The sequence below is a fragment of the Asterias amurensis genome, chromosome 6 (genome assembly GCF_032118995.1).
Source record: "Asterias amurensis chromosome 6, ASM3211899v1".
NCBI lineage: Eukaryota > Metazoa > Echinodermata > Asteroidea > Forcipulatida > Asteriidae > Asterias > Asterias amurensis.
In genome coordinates this window covers 7,175,967-7,193,098 of record NC_092653.1, presented here as the reverse complement: position 1 = coordinate 7,193,098, position 17,132 = coordinate 7,175,967, and the positions used below count along the sequence as shown (strand labels likewise).

The 17,132-nt window shown below is 40.6% G+C and overlaps 1 protein-coding gene across 2 annotated transcripts; it reads left to right on the top strand.

Moving 5' to 3' along the window:
• Positions 1 to 176: 176 nt before the first annotated feature.
• Positions 177 to 13,126, top strand: LOC139938393 (uncharacterized). 2 transcript variants are annotated; one of them, XM_071933894.1, is made up of 5 exons: positions 177 to 249; positions 1,206 to 1,352; positions 1,615 to 11,109; positions 11,644 to 11,878; positions 12,742 to 13,126. In XM_071933894.1, the coding sequence occupies exons 3-5, from the start codon at positions 1,773 to 1,775 to the stop codon at positions 12,851 to 12,853; spliced, it is 9,684 nt and encodes a 3,227-aa protein (XP_071789995.1). In that variant the 5' UTR covers positions 177 to 249; positions 1,206 to 1,352; positions 1,615 to 1,772; the 3' UTR covers positions 12,854 to 13,126. The 2 variants fall into 2 exon arrangements, with proteins under 2 accessions (XP_071789995.1, XP_071789996.1); XM_071933895.1 differs by lacking the exon at positions 1,206 to 1,352 and having other exon boundaries at positions 179 to 249.
• The last annotated feature ends 4,006 nt before the right edge of the window (positions 13,127 to 17,132 follow it).

Here is a 17,132-nt window from a genome sequence, read left to right as displayed (position 1 = left end):
CTACAGCCTGCGCAATTTGGAAATAAAACAAACCACCTGACAGACACGTGATACAGATCCACAATGTCAACCTCGGTCCTGCTGTGGGTACGATCTGTTATTGCAAAATACAAGCGCGCTGCGTGCTTTCTTGACATATGGGAAAAAGGATGATAACGTGCATGGTTTTGAGTCTACTGCACTTTTTGATTGAAGCCAACAACTTGTTCTATTTCTCGAAAGATGGACGTTTGAGCTCTGGGAAAAAAGGTAAAGAACACGGTATTTGGATAAATTAACACCCATGCTGTAAGTAAACACAATTTGTAATTGAAAGATGTCGTTGTCAATGTCACTCATGGTCCCATCCAATGACCATGGATGGATCTGGACTACTAGAACTATTTCGGTTTCGTCCGGCTATCGTCTCCCTCGGGAGACGATAGCCGGACGAAACCGAAATAGTTCTAGGAGTAGATCTGGACCCCCTGGAGGGTTGCGAACGATGTTCGCAACTAAACTAAGAAAGATTCTTATTCACTTAAAAAAGAAAACACTTGTGAGGGTTTATGGTGTGAGGGTTTATGTAATCCAAATAGACGACCCTGGTTATGAAGAGCATTGTTTTTTGTTACAAACAAAGTTGTTCTGCTTTAAAGCCAGTGGACACTTTCGGAACAGAACAAAAATTAAAAGTTCACAGATTTACAAATAATTGACAGGGTTTACAGAAGGTAATGGTGAAAGACTTCCCTTGAAATATTAATCCATGAAATGCTTTACTTTTTGAGAAAACATTTAAACAATTATCAATTCTCGATAAAGAGAATTATGGATTTGTTTTAAACACATGTCATGACACGGCGAAACGTGCGGAAACAAGGGTGGGTTTTCCTGTGATTTTCTTTCGACTCCGATTACCGATTGAGCCTAAATTTTCACAGGTTTGTTATTTTATATATAAGTTGTGATACACGAAGTGTGGGCCTTTGGAGAATGCTATTTACCGTTGTTGTGCGATTGCTATAACTCATTTTTTTATGATGACAAAACTTTAAAAGTCCCCCCCTCGCTGGTAACTCTACTCTAGTCATGGAATCGGTCCATCCACTCCATATCCCTGGCCCCAGCACGTCTGATATCAAAATCTTTTCCTTTTTTTGAAAAACCGTCTGCAACAATCTGCATCATAAAAGTTACTGATCATGATCTAACTGATGCTTCAGAAGTTGCAGATGCTTTGCCAGAAGTTGCTGAGTGGATTAAATGAAGGTTAAATGCAAGCTGCGTACACAACACGCGGAGCCTAAGCCTGAGCCGGACCCCAAGCGGAGCTTTGAGAAAGGCCCCAGACCTTGTAATTGCGGACTAAGGTAAGCGCGCCCTCTTGGGCCATGGTTGGGTATCAAGGAGGGTCTTTATCCGAGACTAGACAACATGAGAGAATTTTGATCTCGATCCATGTTTTTACTAGCATTTGGCTTACAAGTGTGTTACAAATAACCTCTCCAACCCATGAGCCCTTGATTCATTCTGTTTGACTAGACTGATTGCTGAACACTTGATCAGTTTGGATTTAAAAAAAAGTGCTGCCTTTGTTTTAAATTGGTGTGATTTGTTTTATCTTTTCATTAGGTGCAGAATTGAATCAATATCTTTGAGCTTCAGTTTAGGCTTGTGCCAGCCAGCCCGTGTCAACCATCATACAGAATGGGATATTGTGCTGCGTGGAGAAACCACTTGGTTTGAACAGTTTGAATTTTGACCATTTCGACTCTGCATTATTACAAAAAATGCCTTGCAACGCAAAAAACACTCCAACAATGCAAACCGTTTTAAAAACCCCAACAAAGCCAGCAAGGGAAAGCCAACCTGTCTTTTCGAATTTGAGCGCAGACTTTTGGCAAAACGTTGACGATGACGGACTGATGAGGATTCATAGTATATCGCCACTGAGGCACTGTCAAAACTCAAACTCAGATCAGTCAACTCCAAGCCCCAAGAAAAGATTGAAGAGACGACGCCTTATTAATGGGATAGATGAGCCAGTTCAATCAGGGGATGGCAATCAAACCGAAAAGAGTGTGTCCAAAGATGTTATTGTGGCAGATAATTCCTTGAGTATCAAGAGGCGAGGGAGGCACAGAAGAAAAAGCGGCCTGATTCAAAAGGGAACGCCGAGTCTTGTGAGTTCTCAGGAAGGCACAGCTGAAATCGTAGAGATCATTGAAGGGGATTCCTTTGCCTCTGTCAAATCTATCCGCAATTCAAAACAAACTGATCAAGAGCAGGTATTTGAAAGTTCAACTCTCGATCCACTCAAAGTACCTGATAATCCTCTCGTAAAAGGGCAGAAACGAGTCATGACAGAATTGGCACCAACCAATGCCAAGAGACTGAAGAAAAAAAGCCACAGAAAGAAAGGTCTTGAAAGCTCTGGACACTCCACAGTTTCTCATTCTAGGAAAACCAAAGGAAGAAGTAAATCTGGGAAAACTGCAGCACCAGTGGATAGTTCAACATCTGTTGGCGTATTGTCAACTGAGCATCTTGCAGAACCACAAAGAACTAGCACCGACTTGAATAGGTTCGAAACACCTAAGTCGTCATGGTTACATCGAGTCAGCACCCCGAAGGTCCAGACAAAAAAGTGTAAGCAAAACATCCCGGCATCTGGTACATCTTTGGAAGAAGCAGAAATCATGGTTCAGTCTAAAAATCAGCCAGGAGTTGAAGGAGTTGGAGCGCTTTATCAACAACAAACACCCCAAATATTCTCGACAGCTGATTCAAGTTTAAGTATTACTCTTTCAGATCTACTTGAAGAGCTTTCAACTTCAAAAAGATCTAGACTTTCTGCAAGACTGGCGAAAGCAAAGATTGCTTGTCATGAGCAAAAGAGACGGCGACGCATCAGTCTGAAACGAAAATACAGAGAAAGTATTGGGGAGCTTGATGTCACTCCGGGAAAAATGAGTCCTAAAGAGGATTTACATACAGTAAAGTCCCAAGACATCAAACTGTCCGCACCACTATCAAATCCAAATGAAACTTCTGTTGAAAAACACTGCCAAACGCAATCAAAGGTTCCTTACGTGCAAACAGAACAAGAAGTTGCCATCAACAAGGCCCCTGTAGAAAATGGCAGTGACTTTGAAACACCAAAACAGCAGGGAGCTGAAGCAGGGCCAACATGTGTGTTGTGTTCTTGCTCAGAATGCAAATGCCCACCATCATTGGAAATCCCATCTACAGCAAGCGAGGGCATCCAGACATTGGGAAATGTCAGCATTGGTGTCCAGGTTTCACCTGTTGTGTTAAAACCAGACAAGCTCGAGTCAGAACACATAAGGGCCTCAACCCACTCATCTTTACACAGCCAGTCGTGTCAAACAGACTTTCATGAAACCCAAACTCAGACAGTGCATGAAACACCATCCTTTGCGAGCCAAATTCCTCCTGATGGATGCTCAACAATGACAACTCCCTCGGACCAAAAAGTTGAACCAGTAACAGTAATCAAAAACTTCATGGATTCTTTACTGGATGTATGTAGTGATAGCAAGAACTTTTCAAAGCCCTCCCAGCTACCAGGAAAAGAAACGGATGTTCTCAAACGGTTCTTTGAGTCTTTAAAGCATGTACAGGCTACTCGTAGCAAGTCTCCTCCAAAGCCCACCCCTCTTCTGCGAAGACAAAGTCATCGAAGAAGAATCGAGTCTTCAGAGTCTTCCGATTCACTGGGGCAGATGGACTCTGAAGAAGCTGCTACACTCAAGTCCCAATGTCTCTCTACTGTCACTCAATTGGTGAAACCAAGTACCTCAAAGCCCTTTCAGTCACCAAGAAAAGAAACAGAATATTCAGATACTCTCAAAAGCTTCATTGAGTCCATAATGAATGTATCTACTCAGAGCCGGTCCCCCCAAAAGCCCACCCCTCTTCTGCGAAGACAAAGTCATCGAAGAAGAATCAAGTCTGCAGGGTCGTCCGATTCCACAAAGCAGACAGACTCTTGGAGTAAGTCCTCCTCCGAAGAACTCGCCATACCCAAGTCCCACTGTCTCTCTCCTGTCCTTCAGCTGATGAAACCTCCGCCGGCACCTGGTGAAATCTTACCGAAAGTGATTCCCTTGAATTTTATGAAGTTCTCTAGGCATTGTGGCAGACGCCCCATCGGAAAGAGAGTACCACAGGAGTTGTTCTCGAGTAGTGGAGACAGCGATTCGGATGTAGGCAGAGCTAGGGCAGCTGCACAAAGGTTTATCAACATGACTGATGATTCTGACAGTGATGAGGGATTGGGCGATCGGAAAATTGACGATGGTGAAATGCTTGTTGGCACTCAGCAGATAAACAGAAAACAATACAGACGTATCCTGGATGGTGGGAGCGAGGGTGCTGACTATGTTGATCACAAAGAGGGTCAAGGTGTTGTTGAAGATGGTAGTGGTAGTGACTGCAGCATTGAACACATAGAGGTTGAAGAGTACATCGATAATTATGAGAATAGTGCACAAGAAGTTAACATTAGTGTTTCTCTAGGCCATGATGGCTTGGGTGATCGAGAAAGTGACGAAGAGAATCAAGATCTTTTTGCAGATGGTAGTGGCAGTGACTGCAGCCTTGAACTCTTAGAGGTGGAAGAGTTCATTGATAATGATGAGAGTAGTGCTGAAGAAGGTAGCATCAGTGACAAGGGAGATAATGACCACACCATAGTTGGAACTTCTGCCAGTGAGTGTGATGAAGATGATGTTCTTTCTAGTATTGACACTCGGGAAGAATGGAGCGAAGAACTTGATGATGGAGATTATGGAAATCCCTTCATCCTTGATCAAGCAACTGAGTCTAGGTTGAAAGACGACCCAGAGAGTGATTGTTACAGCGATGCTAATGAGTTTGACATAACCGATGACAGTCAGAGTGAAAATTTAATACCGGAAGATGTGATCAGAGGTAGACAACACAGAAATACACCTGATAATAAGGTCTATGGCAGGAGAATGTCGCCCCGAAAGAATCGAAGAAGAATACTGGACGAACTGTTTTCAAGTAGTGAGGAAATAAGCTTAATTGGCAGCCCTAAAGAAAGCCATGGCATGCCTGGTCATTTGAAGGTCAGCATTGGTGAGAGGGTGAATGATATCAGTAGTAGTGGAAATGGTTCTGATAGTGATACAGATCAAAATTCTTCAGGCAGTCAAGAAAGCGTCTTACAAAAGCAAGTAAGCTCAAATATTGTTTTAGATGATGACGAGAGTAAATCCGAACAGGTGAAATCGAAGAAGCGATTGAACACCACAGGGTTACTGGCTGACAAGGGTAAAATGTTGAAGATTTTCAAACAGCAGGCAGAGAAAAAAATGATAGCAAAGGAGAAACAAGCAGAATCAAAGGCCTTTAAAGAAACAGGTTTTGAAACTAGCCATCATGAAATAGATTCTAAGGATAAGCAGCAGGAACCAAGCGGTCAGGCAGTTGAATCTACTGCCAGAGACGAGAAAGATCATAGGGACGGGAGTGATCATGATGATGAAGTTTTTCGTCTGGATGTTAGCGACGAACGTCAGGTTGAAAGAAAGGAATGTACTGATGAGGACAAACTTGATAATGATGAAAATCTTGATGGCCATGTTAAAGAAAACAGAGAGGAGGGAGATATTCTTAAAGATGAGACTGAAGACATTGGTGGCTCTGACAGCGATGACACAAGTCTGACTATCCCAGATTATGGAAGTTCAGATGATTCTCCTGCTGATCTCAACGATAGACTGTTGAAGAAGAGCAAATCACAAATAAAAAAAGAAAAACAATCAGAAATGAAAGGATCGTTACAAGTCAAGCAAAAAATGTTAAAGACACGTAAGCAGAGGAGTGATGGAAAACGGACAAAATCAACGAAGGTTAAAAAAGATTGTGGTAAAACCAATCTGCAAAGTTCAAATGAGTATCGGAAAGAGAAAGGAAGTAACAAAAGAGGCGGTCTTAACAGAAGAAGTCGGGCAGCTAAATCTGAAGATGGTGATGCTAACAGTGATCAGAATAATCTTGTTCAGGACGACAACCTTGGTGATGATGAAGATGTTGATGGCCAAACAAACATTGACAGAACTGAGCAAGATGGTATCAAGGACATTGAAGAGGACATTGGTGGCTCAGATAGTGATGATACTATTGTGAATTCGACAGATGATGAAAATAGAGGAGTTTCAGGTGAATGTAGCATCATCCAAAAAACTACAACAGCAACACAGTCAAAAGAAGTCACCGAAGCTGGATTACGGAGAGGAAGAAAATCAGCGAAGGGACCAAAAACAAAGAAGAGTCTTAGTCGGACAGAAAGTTTGGAATATGATCCAGACAACAGTGGACTATTGGTGAAGAGAAAAGCGAAAAATCTACAGAAACTGACCGGATTGTTGTCTGAAGCGGAAACAGTAAAAAACAGAGGGGTGTCTACTGGGGAAAAGACAAAATCGAGGAACACTAAAGAAGATGGAAAAAACGACCATCAGCAATCGACATCTGGGGAGCAACATGGAGAGTCAAGGAGTTTAGGTGAGCAAAGCTTAAATGGCTGTGATGAGGGCCTTGGTGATGACGAAAATGAAAACAGGGATGATGCAATAATGACATCATCAAATGAAGGTAGTCATGATGATAAGAGTCAAACCAGCTCTTTGAAACAGTCCGGAAAGGTGACACAATTAACGACAGACAAACAAACCAAAGATGGACTTTTGAAAAAAGGAAAACCACCTCAGAGGAAAAATCTACAGAAACTGACCGGATTGTTGTCTGAAGCGGAAACAGTAAAAAACAGAGGGGTTTCTACTCGGGAAAAGACAAAATCGAGGAACACTAAAGAAGATGGAAAAAACGACCATCAGCAATCGACATCTGGGGAGCAACATGGAGAGTCAAGGAGTTTAGGTGAGCAAAGCTTAAATGGCTGTGATGAGGGCCTTGGTGATGACGAAAATGAAAACAGGGATGATGCAATAATGACATCATCAAATGAAGGTAGTCATGATGATAAGAGTCAAACCAGCTCTTTGAAACAGTCCGGAAAGGTGACACAATTAACGACAGACAAACAAACCAAAGATGGACTTTTGAAAAAAGGAAAACCACCTCAGAGGAAAAATCTACAGAAACTGACCGGATTGTTGTCTGAAGCGGAAACAGTAAAAAACAGAGGGGTTTCTACTCGGGAAAAGACAAAATCGAGGAACACTAAAGAAGATGGAAAAAACGACCATCAGCAATCAACGTCTGGGGAGCAACATGGAGAGTCAAGGAGTTTAGGTGAGCAAAGCTTAAATGGCTGTGATGAGGGCCTTGGTGATGACGAAAATGAAAACGGGGATGATGCAATAATGACATCATCAGATGAAGGTAGTCATGATGATAAGAGTCAAACCAGCTCTTTGAAACAGTCCGGAAAGGTGACACAATTAACGACAGACAAACAAACCAAAGATGGACTTTTGAAAAAAGGAAAACCACCTCAGAGGAAAAATCTACAGAAACTGACCGGATTGTTGTCTGAAGCGGAAACAGTAAAAAACAAAGGGGTTTCTACTCGGGAAAAGACAAAATCGAGGAACACTAAAGAAGATGGAAAAAACGACCATCAGCAATCGACGTCTGGGGAGCAACATGGAGAGTCAAGGAGTTTAGGTGAGCAAAGCTTAAATGGCTGTGATGAGGGCCTTGGTGATGACGAAAATGAAAACGGGGATGATGCAATAATGACATCATCAGATGAAGGTAGTCATGATGATAAGAGTCAAACCAGCTCTTTGAAACAGTCCGGAAAGGTGACACAATTAACGACAGACAAACAAACCAAAGATGGACTTTTGAAAAAAGGAAAACCACCTCAGAGGAAAAATCTACAGAAACTGACCGGATTGTTGTCTGAAGCGGAAACAGTAAAAAACAGAGGGGTTTCTACTCGGGAAAAGACAAAATCGAGGAACACTAAAGAAGATGGAAAAAACGACCATCAGCAATCGACGTCTGGGGAGCAACATGGAGAGTCAAGGAGTTTAGGTGAGCAAAGCTTAAATGGCTGTGATGAGGGCCTTGGTGATGACGAAAATGAAAACGGGGATGATGCAATAATGACATCATCAGATGAAGGTAGTCATGATGATAAGAGTCAAACCAGCTCTTTGAAACAGTCCGGAAAGGTGACACAATTAACGACAGACAAACAAACCAAAGATGGACTTTTGAAAAAAGGAAAACCACCTCAGAGGAAAAATCTACAGAAACTGACCGGATTGTTGTCTGAAGCGGAAACAGTAAAAAACAGAGGGGTTTCTACTCGGGAAAAGACAAAATCGAGGAACACTAAAGAAGATGGAAAAAACGACCATCAGCAATCGACATCTGGGGAGCAACATGGAGAGTCAAGGAGTTTAGGTGAGCAAAGCTTAAATGGCTGTGATGAGGGCCTTGGTGATGACGAAAATGAAAACAGGGATGATGCAATAATGACATCATCAAATGAAGGTAGTCATGATGATAAGAGTCAAACCAGCTCTTTGAAACAGTCCGGAAAGGTGACACAATTAACGACAGACAAACAAACCAAAGATGGACTTTTGAAAAAAGGAAAACCACCTCAGAGGAAAAATCTACAGAAACTGACCGGATTGTTGTCTGAAGCGGAAACAGTAAAAAACAGAGGGGTTTCTACTCGGGAAAAGACAAAATCGAGGAACACTAAAGAAGATGGAAAAAACGACCATCAGCAATCGACGTCTGGGGAGCAACATGGAGAGTCAAGGAGTTTAGGTGAGCAAAGCTTAAATGGCTGTGATGAGGGCCTTGGTGATGACGAAAATGAAAACGGGGATGATGCAATAATGACATCATCAGATGAAGGTAGTCATGATGATAAGAGTCAAACCAGCTCTTTGAAACAGTCCAGAAAGGTGACACAATTAACGACAGACAAACAAACCAAAGATGGACTTTTGAAAAAAGGAAAACCACCTCAGAGGAAAAATCTACAGAAACTGACCGGATTGTTGTCTGAAGCGGATACAGTAAAAAACAGAGGGGTTTCTACTCGGGAAAAGACAAAACCGAGGAACACAAAAGAAGATGGAAAAAACAACCATCAGCAATCGACATCTGGGGAGCAACATGGAGAGTCAAGGAGTTTAAGTGAGCAAAGCTTAAATGGCTGTGATGAGGGCCTTGGTGATGACGAAAATGAAAACGGGGATGATGCAATAATGACATCAGATGAAGGTAGTCATGATGATAAGAGTCAAACAAGCTCTTTGAAACAGTCCGGAAAGGTGACACTATTAACGACAGACAAACAAACCAAAGATGGACATTTGAAAAAAGGAAAACCACCTCAGAGGAAAAATATCAAAAAGAGTCTTGATCGAACGGACAGGGAACAAGATTACCCCCGAAATTACGATGGATTTTTGTACAAGACAAAATTGATGAACAGTACTGTGTCATCGGGTAAGAGCAGCTCAAAGAGCGCTAAAGACAGCGACGATGGTGATTGTTACTTTGACTCTGTAGATTTGGTTTTAAGCGTGAAAGATCAAGACGAAGAAGAAAGTGATTCGTACGATGATTGCTCCAATGATGTCGAAAGCCTTGGTGGCAAACTCATGGATGATGAAGACAAAGATAGATCGGACAGGGAACAAGATTACCCCCGAAATTACGATGGATTATTGTACAAGAGCAAATCACATAAAAAGTTGACACAAAAAACTCTACCTGAAATGGCTGACATGGGCAAATCCAAGATAAAATCTGTCCTGACAGAAAGCATGGAAAAGAACCTTAGTTTGGACAACTGCAATGAAAGAGTGGACAATGGTAAACTGATAGAGAGCCCGAGACAATCCAAAAAGAAGACATTGACAAAGACAAATGCCCAAGAAGGAGAACGGAAAGAAAGAAATTCACCAAAGAGTAAACAAGTTAAAAACAGTTGTGATTTAAGAAAAAGGAAGGAAGGTGAACCAGACAAGAGCAGACCGCTTAAGAAGTTGAAAAACAAAACACTGTTGGAGAAGACAGAGACGCAGACAGAGAGTAAAAAGGTAAAGACTAAACTGGCAAGGAAGACTAAACAAGTGGATGTTCAAAATAGTCCCATTGAGAAAACTTCTGAAGACAACTGTGGAGAATCAAGAATTGATAATACCGGTGAAGATGCTGTCGGCACTGACCATCAAGGTGATCTAGGCATCATTGGCAAAGCCAGTAGTTTGAAAAAATCTACAAAGAGTAAAACAGCAAAACAAGAGAAAGCCCTCAAAGGAGAAATAAAAAATGCACCGAAGAAGAGTGATTTTAGAAGATCCTTAAAGACAATGGAAGCAACAGAAGTTGTTGCAGAATTAATGAATGATAGAAAATCAACAAAGAAGAATAAACAACTGTCATCCGGTGGGAAGTCTGAAGATAAAGAGCAAGGAGGCACTTCTAGTTTGGCGCAATCCACAAAGTTTACCAAATTAAAAACAAAGGAAGACACCAAAGGAGGACAACCAAAAGAAAAGAAAACCTTGAAATTAACAAAATCAAAGAAAAATCTTGCATGGACAAATTTGATAAACAGTACTGTGTCATCGGGTAAGAGCAGCTCAAAGAGCGCTAAAGACAGCGTCGATAGTGATTGTTACTTTGACGCTGTAGATTTGGTTTTAAGCGTGAAAGATCAAGACGAAGAAGAAAGTGATTCGTACGATGATTGCTCCAATGATGTCGAAAGCCTTGGTGCCAAACTCATGGATGATGAAGACAAAGATAGAGAAGGGAACTCTACTGGTAATGGAGATAAAAATCTCAGGGAAGCTGATGATATGAGAGATGGCAGTCATTGTGATGATGTTGGTCATGGCGGACAGATCGTCACCGAAACGAGATTGAGAAATCCACCAATCCATGGATTGTTAAAGGAAAAGGGTAAACTTCTGGGGGTTTTCAAACAGGAGGTAGCAAGAAAAATGATGGAGAATGTTCCAGCCACTGATGCGAAACCAGATGCTTGGAAAGCCAGCTGCAACTTTGGAGAGATCCGCGACAAGAATTACGACCCTATCATGTACACCATCAAGTCTGATACTAACAGTAAGTTGAAGTCAGTGGTCTTGTTGCCTAGTTTATAGGCCAGTTTACCTGTGCCCAATTTCATAGAGCTGCTGTAGCAGGAACTTTTGCTTAACATTTCTGCTTAGCAAAAAGATGCAGGTTACCAGTCATGAATAGTACATGTGACATGGTGTTATGGCTGTTGATCGTAGTCTGGTAAGCATTCATATTTTGTATTGAGCTACGTTTACTGCTTTTACAGCAGCTCTATGAAATTGAGCCCCAGTTACAGCACTTTTAAAGATTTTTGTTGTCAATATTTTGTCATTATCAAAAAATTGATATATCCAAATTGAATCAGTATGTAAAAGATAACCAGGTTCAGTTGGGTGAAAGAATATGTCTCTCTGAATCGCTTTCGAATTTGGAAATAGTGATTTATTCTTTTATTATATTGCCTTGAAGTGTTAAAACACAAGAATAAACTATTTTTAATAGTTAATTTACAGTCTGACAAATCTTTTAATATTTTCTTGTGAAAGTGACAATTATTTGAACATTTCACTTCCACAGGAGCCATTTGTGAGGGCCTGATTACCCCAATGCCACTGGAATGGGAAGAGCCTTTGATCTCTAGTAAGGACAGGGAGGATCACCAGAGTGCCCTTCGCAGCATTTTCTACGATACGTTGCTCAAGAGGGGAAGAAAGAACAGAATTGCCGCACGACGTCGATCGGGAAATGTGAAGCTTAACAGACGCCCGACGATTAAGGAACTCAAGAAAGCCAACACTGCAGAGAAAAGGAGGTATATGTTTGAACTCTTTAAAGACACTGGACACCTTTGGTAATTGTCTCAACATATGCACAAAATAACAAACCTGTGAAAATTTGAGCTCAATTGGTCGTCGAAAGTTGCGAGATAATAATGGAAGAAAAAACACTCTTGTCACACAAAGTTGTGTGCTTTCAGATGCTTGATTTCGGGACCTCAAAATCTAATTCTGAGATCTCGAAATCAAATTCAAATATTTTAGTGAGAATTTACTTCTTTCTCAATAACTACATTATTTCAGAGGGAGATGTTTCTCACTATCAACAGCTCTCCATTACTCGTGACCAAGTAAGTTTTTATACTAACAAATATTTTGAGTAGTTACCAATAGTGTCCAGTGCCTTTAAAAGCTGACATTCGAACTATGTCTTGAATCTTGAGTTGTTATAAAGCATTGCTGCTGTCCTGGAGAGGGTGGGTTGCAAACTCCATTTGTGCTCTGTGCTTATATGCTGTCAACATTGTTCTTTATAAGTTGTGGTATTGTCAGTTTGTCCTGAGAGAGATTGGAACCTCCATCCCTCGTATAGCTGACAGTGCTTCTTGTTGGAACCCTTGCAGATTTGTTGCAGTGACTGTAGCCACTGGTAGCCTGTTCCAAATCCGAACAGCTCTTGGGCTATAGACCTTTATCACGGTGTGGCCATCATGATTTTACTCCATTCCAACTCATTGTAACCAAACTGAGGCTGTACGAAATAATAGTCTGGTGCCATGCGCACTGAATGTTAGCATTCATTACTGTTATTGGAAACGGGGAACATGACCAAGATGGAGACAGCGTGATAAAGGATTATATAGGTAGAAGTCAACTCTGTCTTCTTTCTCACATACAGGTTAAAGAAATTGGAGGCCGAGGTCAAGTCTGATGGTTGGATAGAGTACGACATGCTGCCAGCAGTCTACCCAGAGACAGATGAGACAGTCTTCATCAAGGCGATCAAGTAGACCTTTGTCAAGTTGCTGCCATCTTCGTCTGGTTCCTGGAACTCGATGGCCCTTTTCGAACCCTCAGCTTTGGATTCGGCTTCACGCTCCGTCTTCTCGTATGAATCCCTGTGCGCATGCACAAAGCATATGCAACTGTCAAACAACCGCGGGGCTAAGCTAGCCTGAGCCGAATCCAAAGCTGAAGCAGTGGTTTCCAAAAGGGTCTATGACAGTAACGATCCCTGGTAATCAGCAGATATATTATTATTATTATTATTATTATATAAAGAGTACACAATACTTTTTTTCCGGTCTACCCTCAGGCTGTATTCAAAGAGGTGACTACAGCTACGGCTGTGTCTGTTGCTAAGTGTGTTGCTAAGGACTCTCTATACTCTAATGCATGATGATGCACTGATCCAGCAATAGCCCTAGCAATAGCCGCCAATTCAGACAGGGCCGTGGACCGTGTTTCATTAAAGGAACAAGCTGCCTTGGATCGGTCGAGTTGGTCTTTGAAAAGCATTTGTTATAAAATGCATAAGGGTAGAAAGATGTTGTAAAAGTAGAATACAATGATCCACACAAACATGCCTCCAAATTGCATGGTTTTCCTTTTACCTCGTCGACTAACACTGTCGGCCATTTAAATTTTTGCTTACCATAAATGGCCGACCGTGTTAATTAGCACAGTAAAAGGTAAACCACTTTTTATAGACCAACTCGTCCGATCTAAGGCAACGTGTTCCTTTAAACTCCTTGACATTACCCAAGTCAGGTCAAATGCATGATCCCAGACTAGATAGAGCTGATTTGGCAACAGTCAACTTTTTGTGTGAGACTTGTGTGTTGTAAAAGTTCACTGTTCACCCATTATTTATTTCCAACAAAAATATTATTCGTCCATTATTTTTGTATGGAAATGGAGTGAATAAGAACTGTTTACCCTTGTAAATAGTGATTTTCCAGATCTTTTGATAACTAATTTAAGATGAGTATTTTAAAATGTTGCTGCACTGTTTAAATGGGAGGGGGGCTTTTGCTCGACCGCACTCCTGGCTAGGTGATGCTAATTATTATTTTTTTTTTTATGCAAGTCGCCTGACACACAAGGCCTGAAGGCCACTTCAAGGTGTGGGCTACAATTATATTTTCCAGAGGCCGTTGCCAACCTACTCCTAGGGCTGAAACAGGGTTACCCCTTTCACAGTCCATACGAATGTAGGCTTGGGTATCATCAATTCGAAGCCTGGCCGGTAGAGCAAAAAGCACTACCTCCCCAATATGGCTGCTACAATACATGTATGTGAAGTGGGTCTTATAATAACAATGGTTTCAACACAGCATTTGTAAGGTGCACTTTTACTTTAAACCCTCAGAGGCATCGGTCAAGGTTACTCTAAATTCTCACATGTGTTCGAACGCCGATCTGATATGTTGTGTTTTAAGAGATTTTTGGAATTTGGAATTGTCCTGTGTCTGTAAAGATATTCAGGTAAAGAGTTTCAGGGGAGTTGGGGCCTATCAGGTTTACAACTAAAATTGTTATACCTCGGTAACAAACTGTGAAGTTTGATTGGTCGAGAACCAATCATGTGACTCGCAACAAAAACGCATGTTACATGGCTCGACGGGCCGGGTAGCATGAAAAGTGATGTACACCGGTGTACATTACCTTGATTGTTCCCAGCGTTGGTCGATTTCCAGTGCTGTGTACGAAACACCTGCGGGTTCGAGGGAACAGTCAAGAATTTTTTCTTGTTCGTCTGCTTATTAAAAAAGTTAATACTCCGTAATAATGTTTGAAGATAACAACAAAACTTCGAGAAGAGGAATATTAATGTTACCAAAGTATAACAAATCAATTGTTGGACGCTGTGATTGGGGTCCATGGGTTTTGTACACCCTCGAGGGAAAATGGCACCCTTGGCTTCGCCTTGGGTTCCATTTTCCCCCTCGGGTGTACAAAACTCCATGGACCCCGGCACACCGTGCAACAATCGTATAATGTTCAATAATATTTACCATGGTGCTGTTTTTCAAAGGAATGTTCGTTGGTCGTTTAATTGGTGTTTGAAATTTGTATTTGAAATGCCTTTTTGGGTGTTGTTTCAACAATACCTTTTTCGAGCAATCAAGCAACAAAATTAAGTTTGGAGATTTATATTTAGATCAATGTAATTACAACACTGAGTACTTCAGTACTTTAATTAGTACTGAATCTCAAAAAATTGTTTACAACATTTTGTTTGTTTCCCTGAGGGTGCTATAAACATTGGATGAAGGACAATAATGGATGCCTTCATAAGATAATGTGCTGTGTTTTGTATGTATGCTGATCAATACAAAAAGTTTCAGAGCCAAATTCAGATGTTTATTTTTCTTAATGCTGCCAGAAATGCTTATATTTCTGATTGTCTATTTGCTGTCAACTCATGAACTATTATTTACAGCACCCATCTTTGTATTCTGTTGTTTCTCCTCCAGCGATCATTTTCAATACTAGGAAGTAACTTAAGGTGAGCTAAGTAATACTGTTTGGAGCGTCGAAGACCATACATTTTTGTCTTATCCCTGTGGAGACCGCTTTTGTTCTTTCCTCATGTTCCTGTAGTTAAAGGCAGTGGACACTATTGGTAATTACTCAAAATAATTATTGGCATAAAACCTTACTTGGTGACGAGTAATGGCGAGAGGTTGATAGTATAAAACGTTGTGAGAAACGGCTCCCTCTGAAGTACCATAGTTTTAGAGAATGACGTAATTTTCCACGAATTTGATTTCGAAACCTCAGATTTAGAACTTGAGGTCTCGAAATCAACCATCTAAACACACACAACTTCGTGTGACGAGGGTATTTTTTTCTTTCATTATTATCTCGCAAGTTCGATGACCGATTGAGCTCAAATTTATTTTCACAGGTTTGTTATTTTATGCTTATTTTGAGATACACCAACTGTGAAGGCTAGTCTTTGACATTACCAATAGTGTCCACTGCCTTTGAGAATTAACCTTACATACACTTTGTACAAAACTCCAGTTTTTAGAATTCCCAGAAGTTTTCTAGTTGTAGTTCCTTCCTATTATCTACATGCAAAGCTTTAAATATTTTATCATTCTATAATATCCATCCTTCATTTTGGCATTGATTGGACGGGGAAAAACCCAAATAAACAAAATAATTGCTCCACAACAAAGGGCTGCTTTTTCAAATTGACTTGTTACCAGCAGTTTTGACTTGTTACATTGCAAAATTTACGGTTAACTCATGAAGTAAAATATTTTAAGTGGTTTAATGGTTGTTTTATTGATTATCCATAAAAAAAATACTGAACTTTCCTTGGATCAAAACAAGAGTTCTTTGTAACCTCGTTTAAAATCTAAAGTATTCAAATCATGTGTGAAAATTGTCACTATAACTTGTTTTTGAATCAAAGGATTTGTGAAAATATTTGAAAACATTATTTCATTTCACAAGCAGGTTTTTGTGCTTACAGGTTTTTATAAAATTGGCCCAGTGGGTATTAACAGAGAGACTTACCCAAAGCCTACAGTAATATATGTGCCCACCAAATCTCAAAAACGGCTTAAGACCATAGCATCTTGTGTAACTTCTTAGCCCAATTTCATTAAGGGGTGTTTAAGCAGAAAATATTGCTTATCATTTTTCTGCTAAGCAAAACTTAGCAGGATAACCAGTTACAGTTTGTACATTTAACATGTCATTTTGGGTTATAAACATATTCTGATAAGTTTTTGTTGAGCTTATCACCTTTTTCTTTGGTTAAAGCTTATACTCCTGTGCGATCTCTCCGATCCTCCAATACATGCATGCTACAGATTACTAAGAGTAGCAAGTCATGGGGCGATAGGTCTTTTTCCCATGCTGGACCCACACCCTGGAATGACTTGCCTCTGGAAATCCGCAATATTTCTAACATCAATACTTTCAAGGTTAAGTTGAAAACCACATTGTTTAATCTCGCATATATGTAACTGGTCTATTTGTCTTATTTTCCTTGCTGTGTCTGGTTTCCCCTCCTGTGTGCCTTGAGCACCTCATTTTGGTGGATTTTGGCGCCATATAAATATTCTTCTTATTATTTTTTATGCTTATATCCAGCTTTATGAAACTGGGCCCTGTATGCGCAATGTCATTCGTGTTTCTAATTTCTAATTGATAATTCTGATAAAAGAACGAGATATTGTTTTAGTTTAATTGAAAAATTAGTATTGGAACAATTGTAAATCACCAAGTTGCCTACATTTATTGTGAAAAAAAGTTCAACTTGTTATC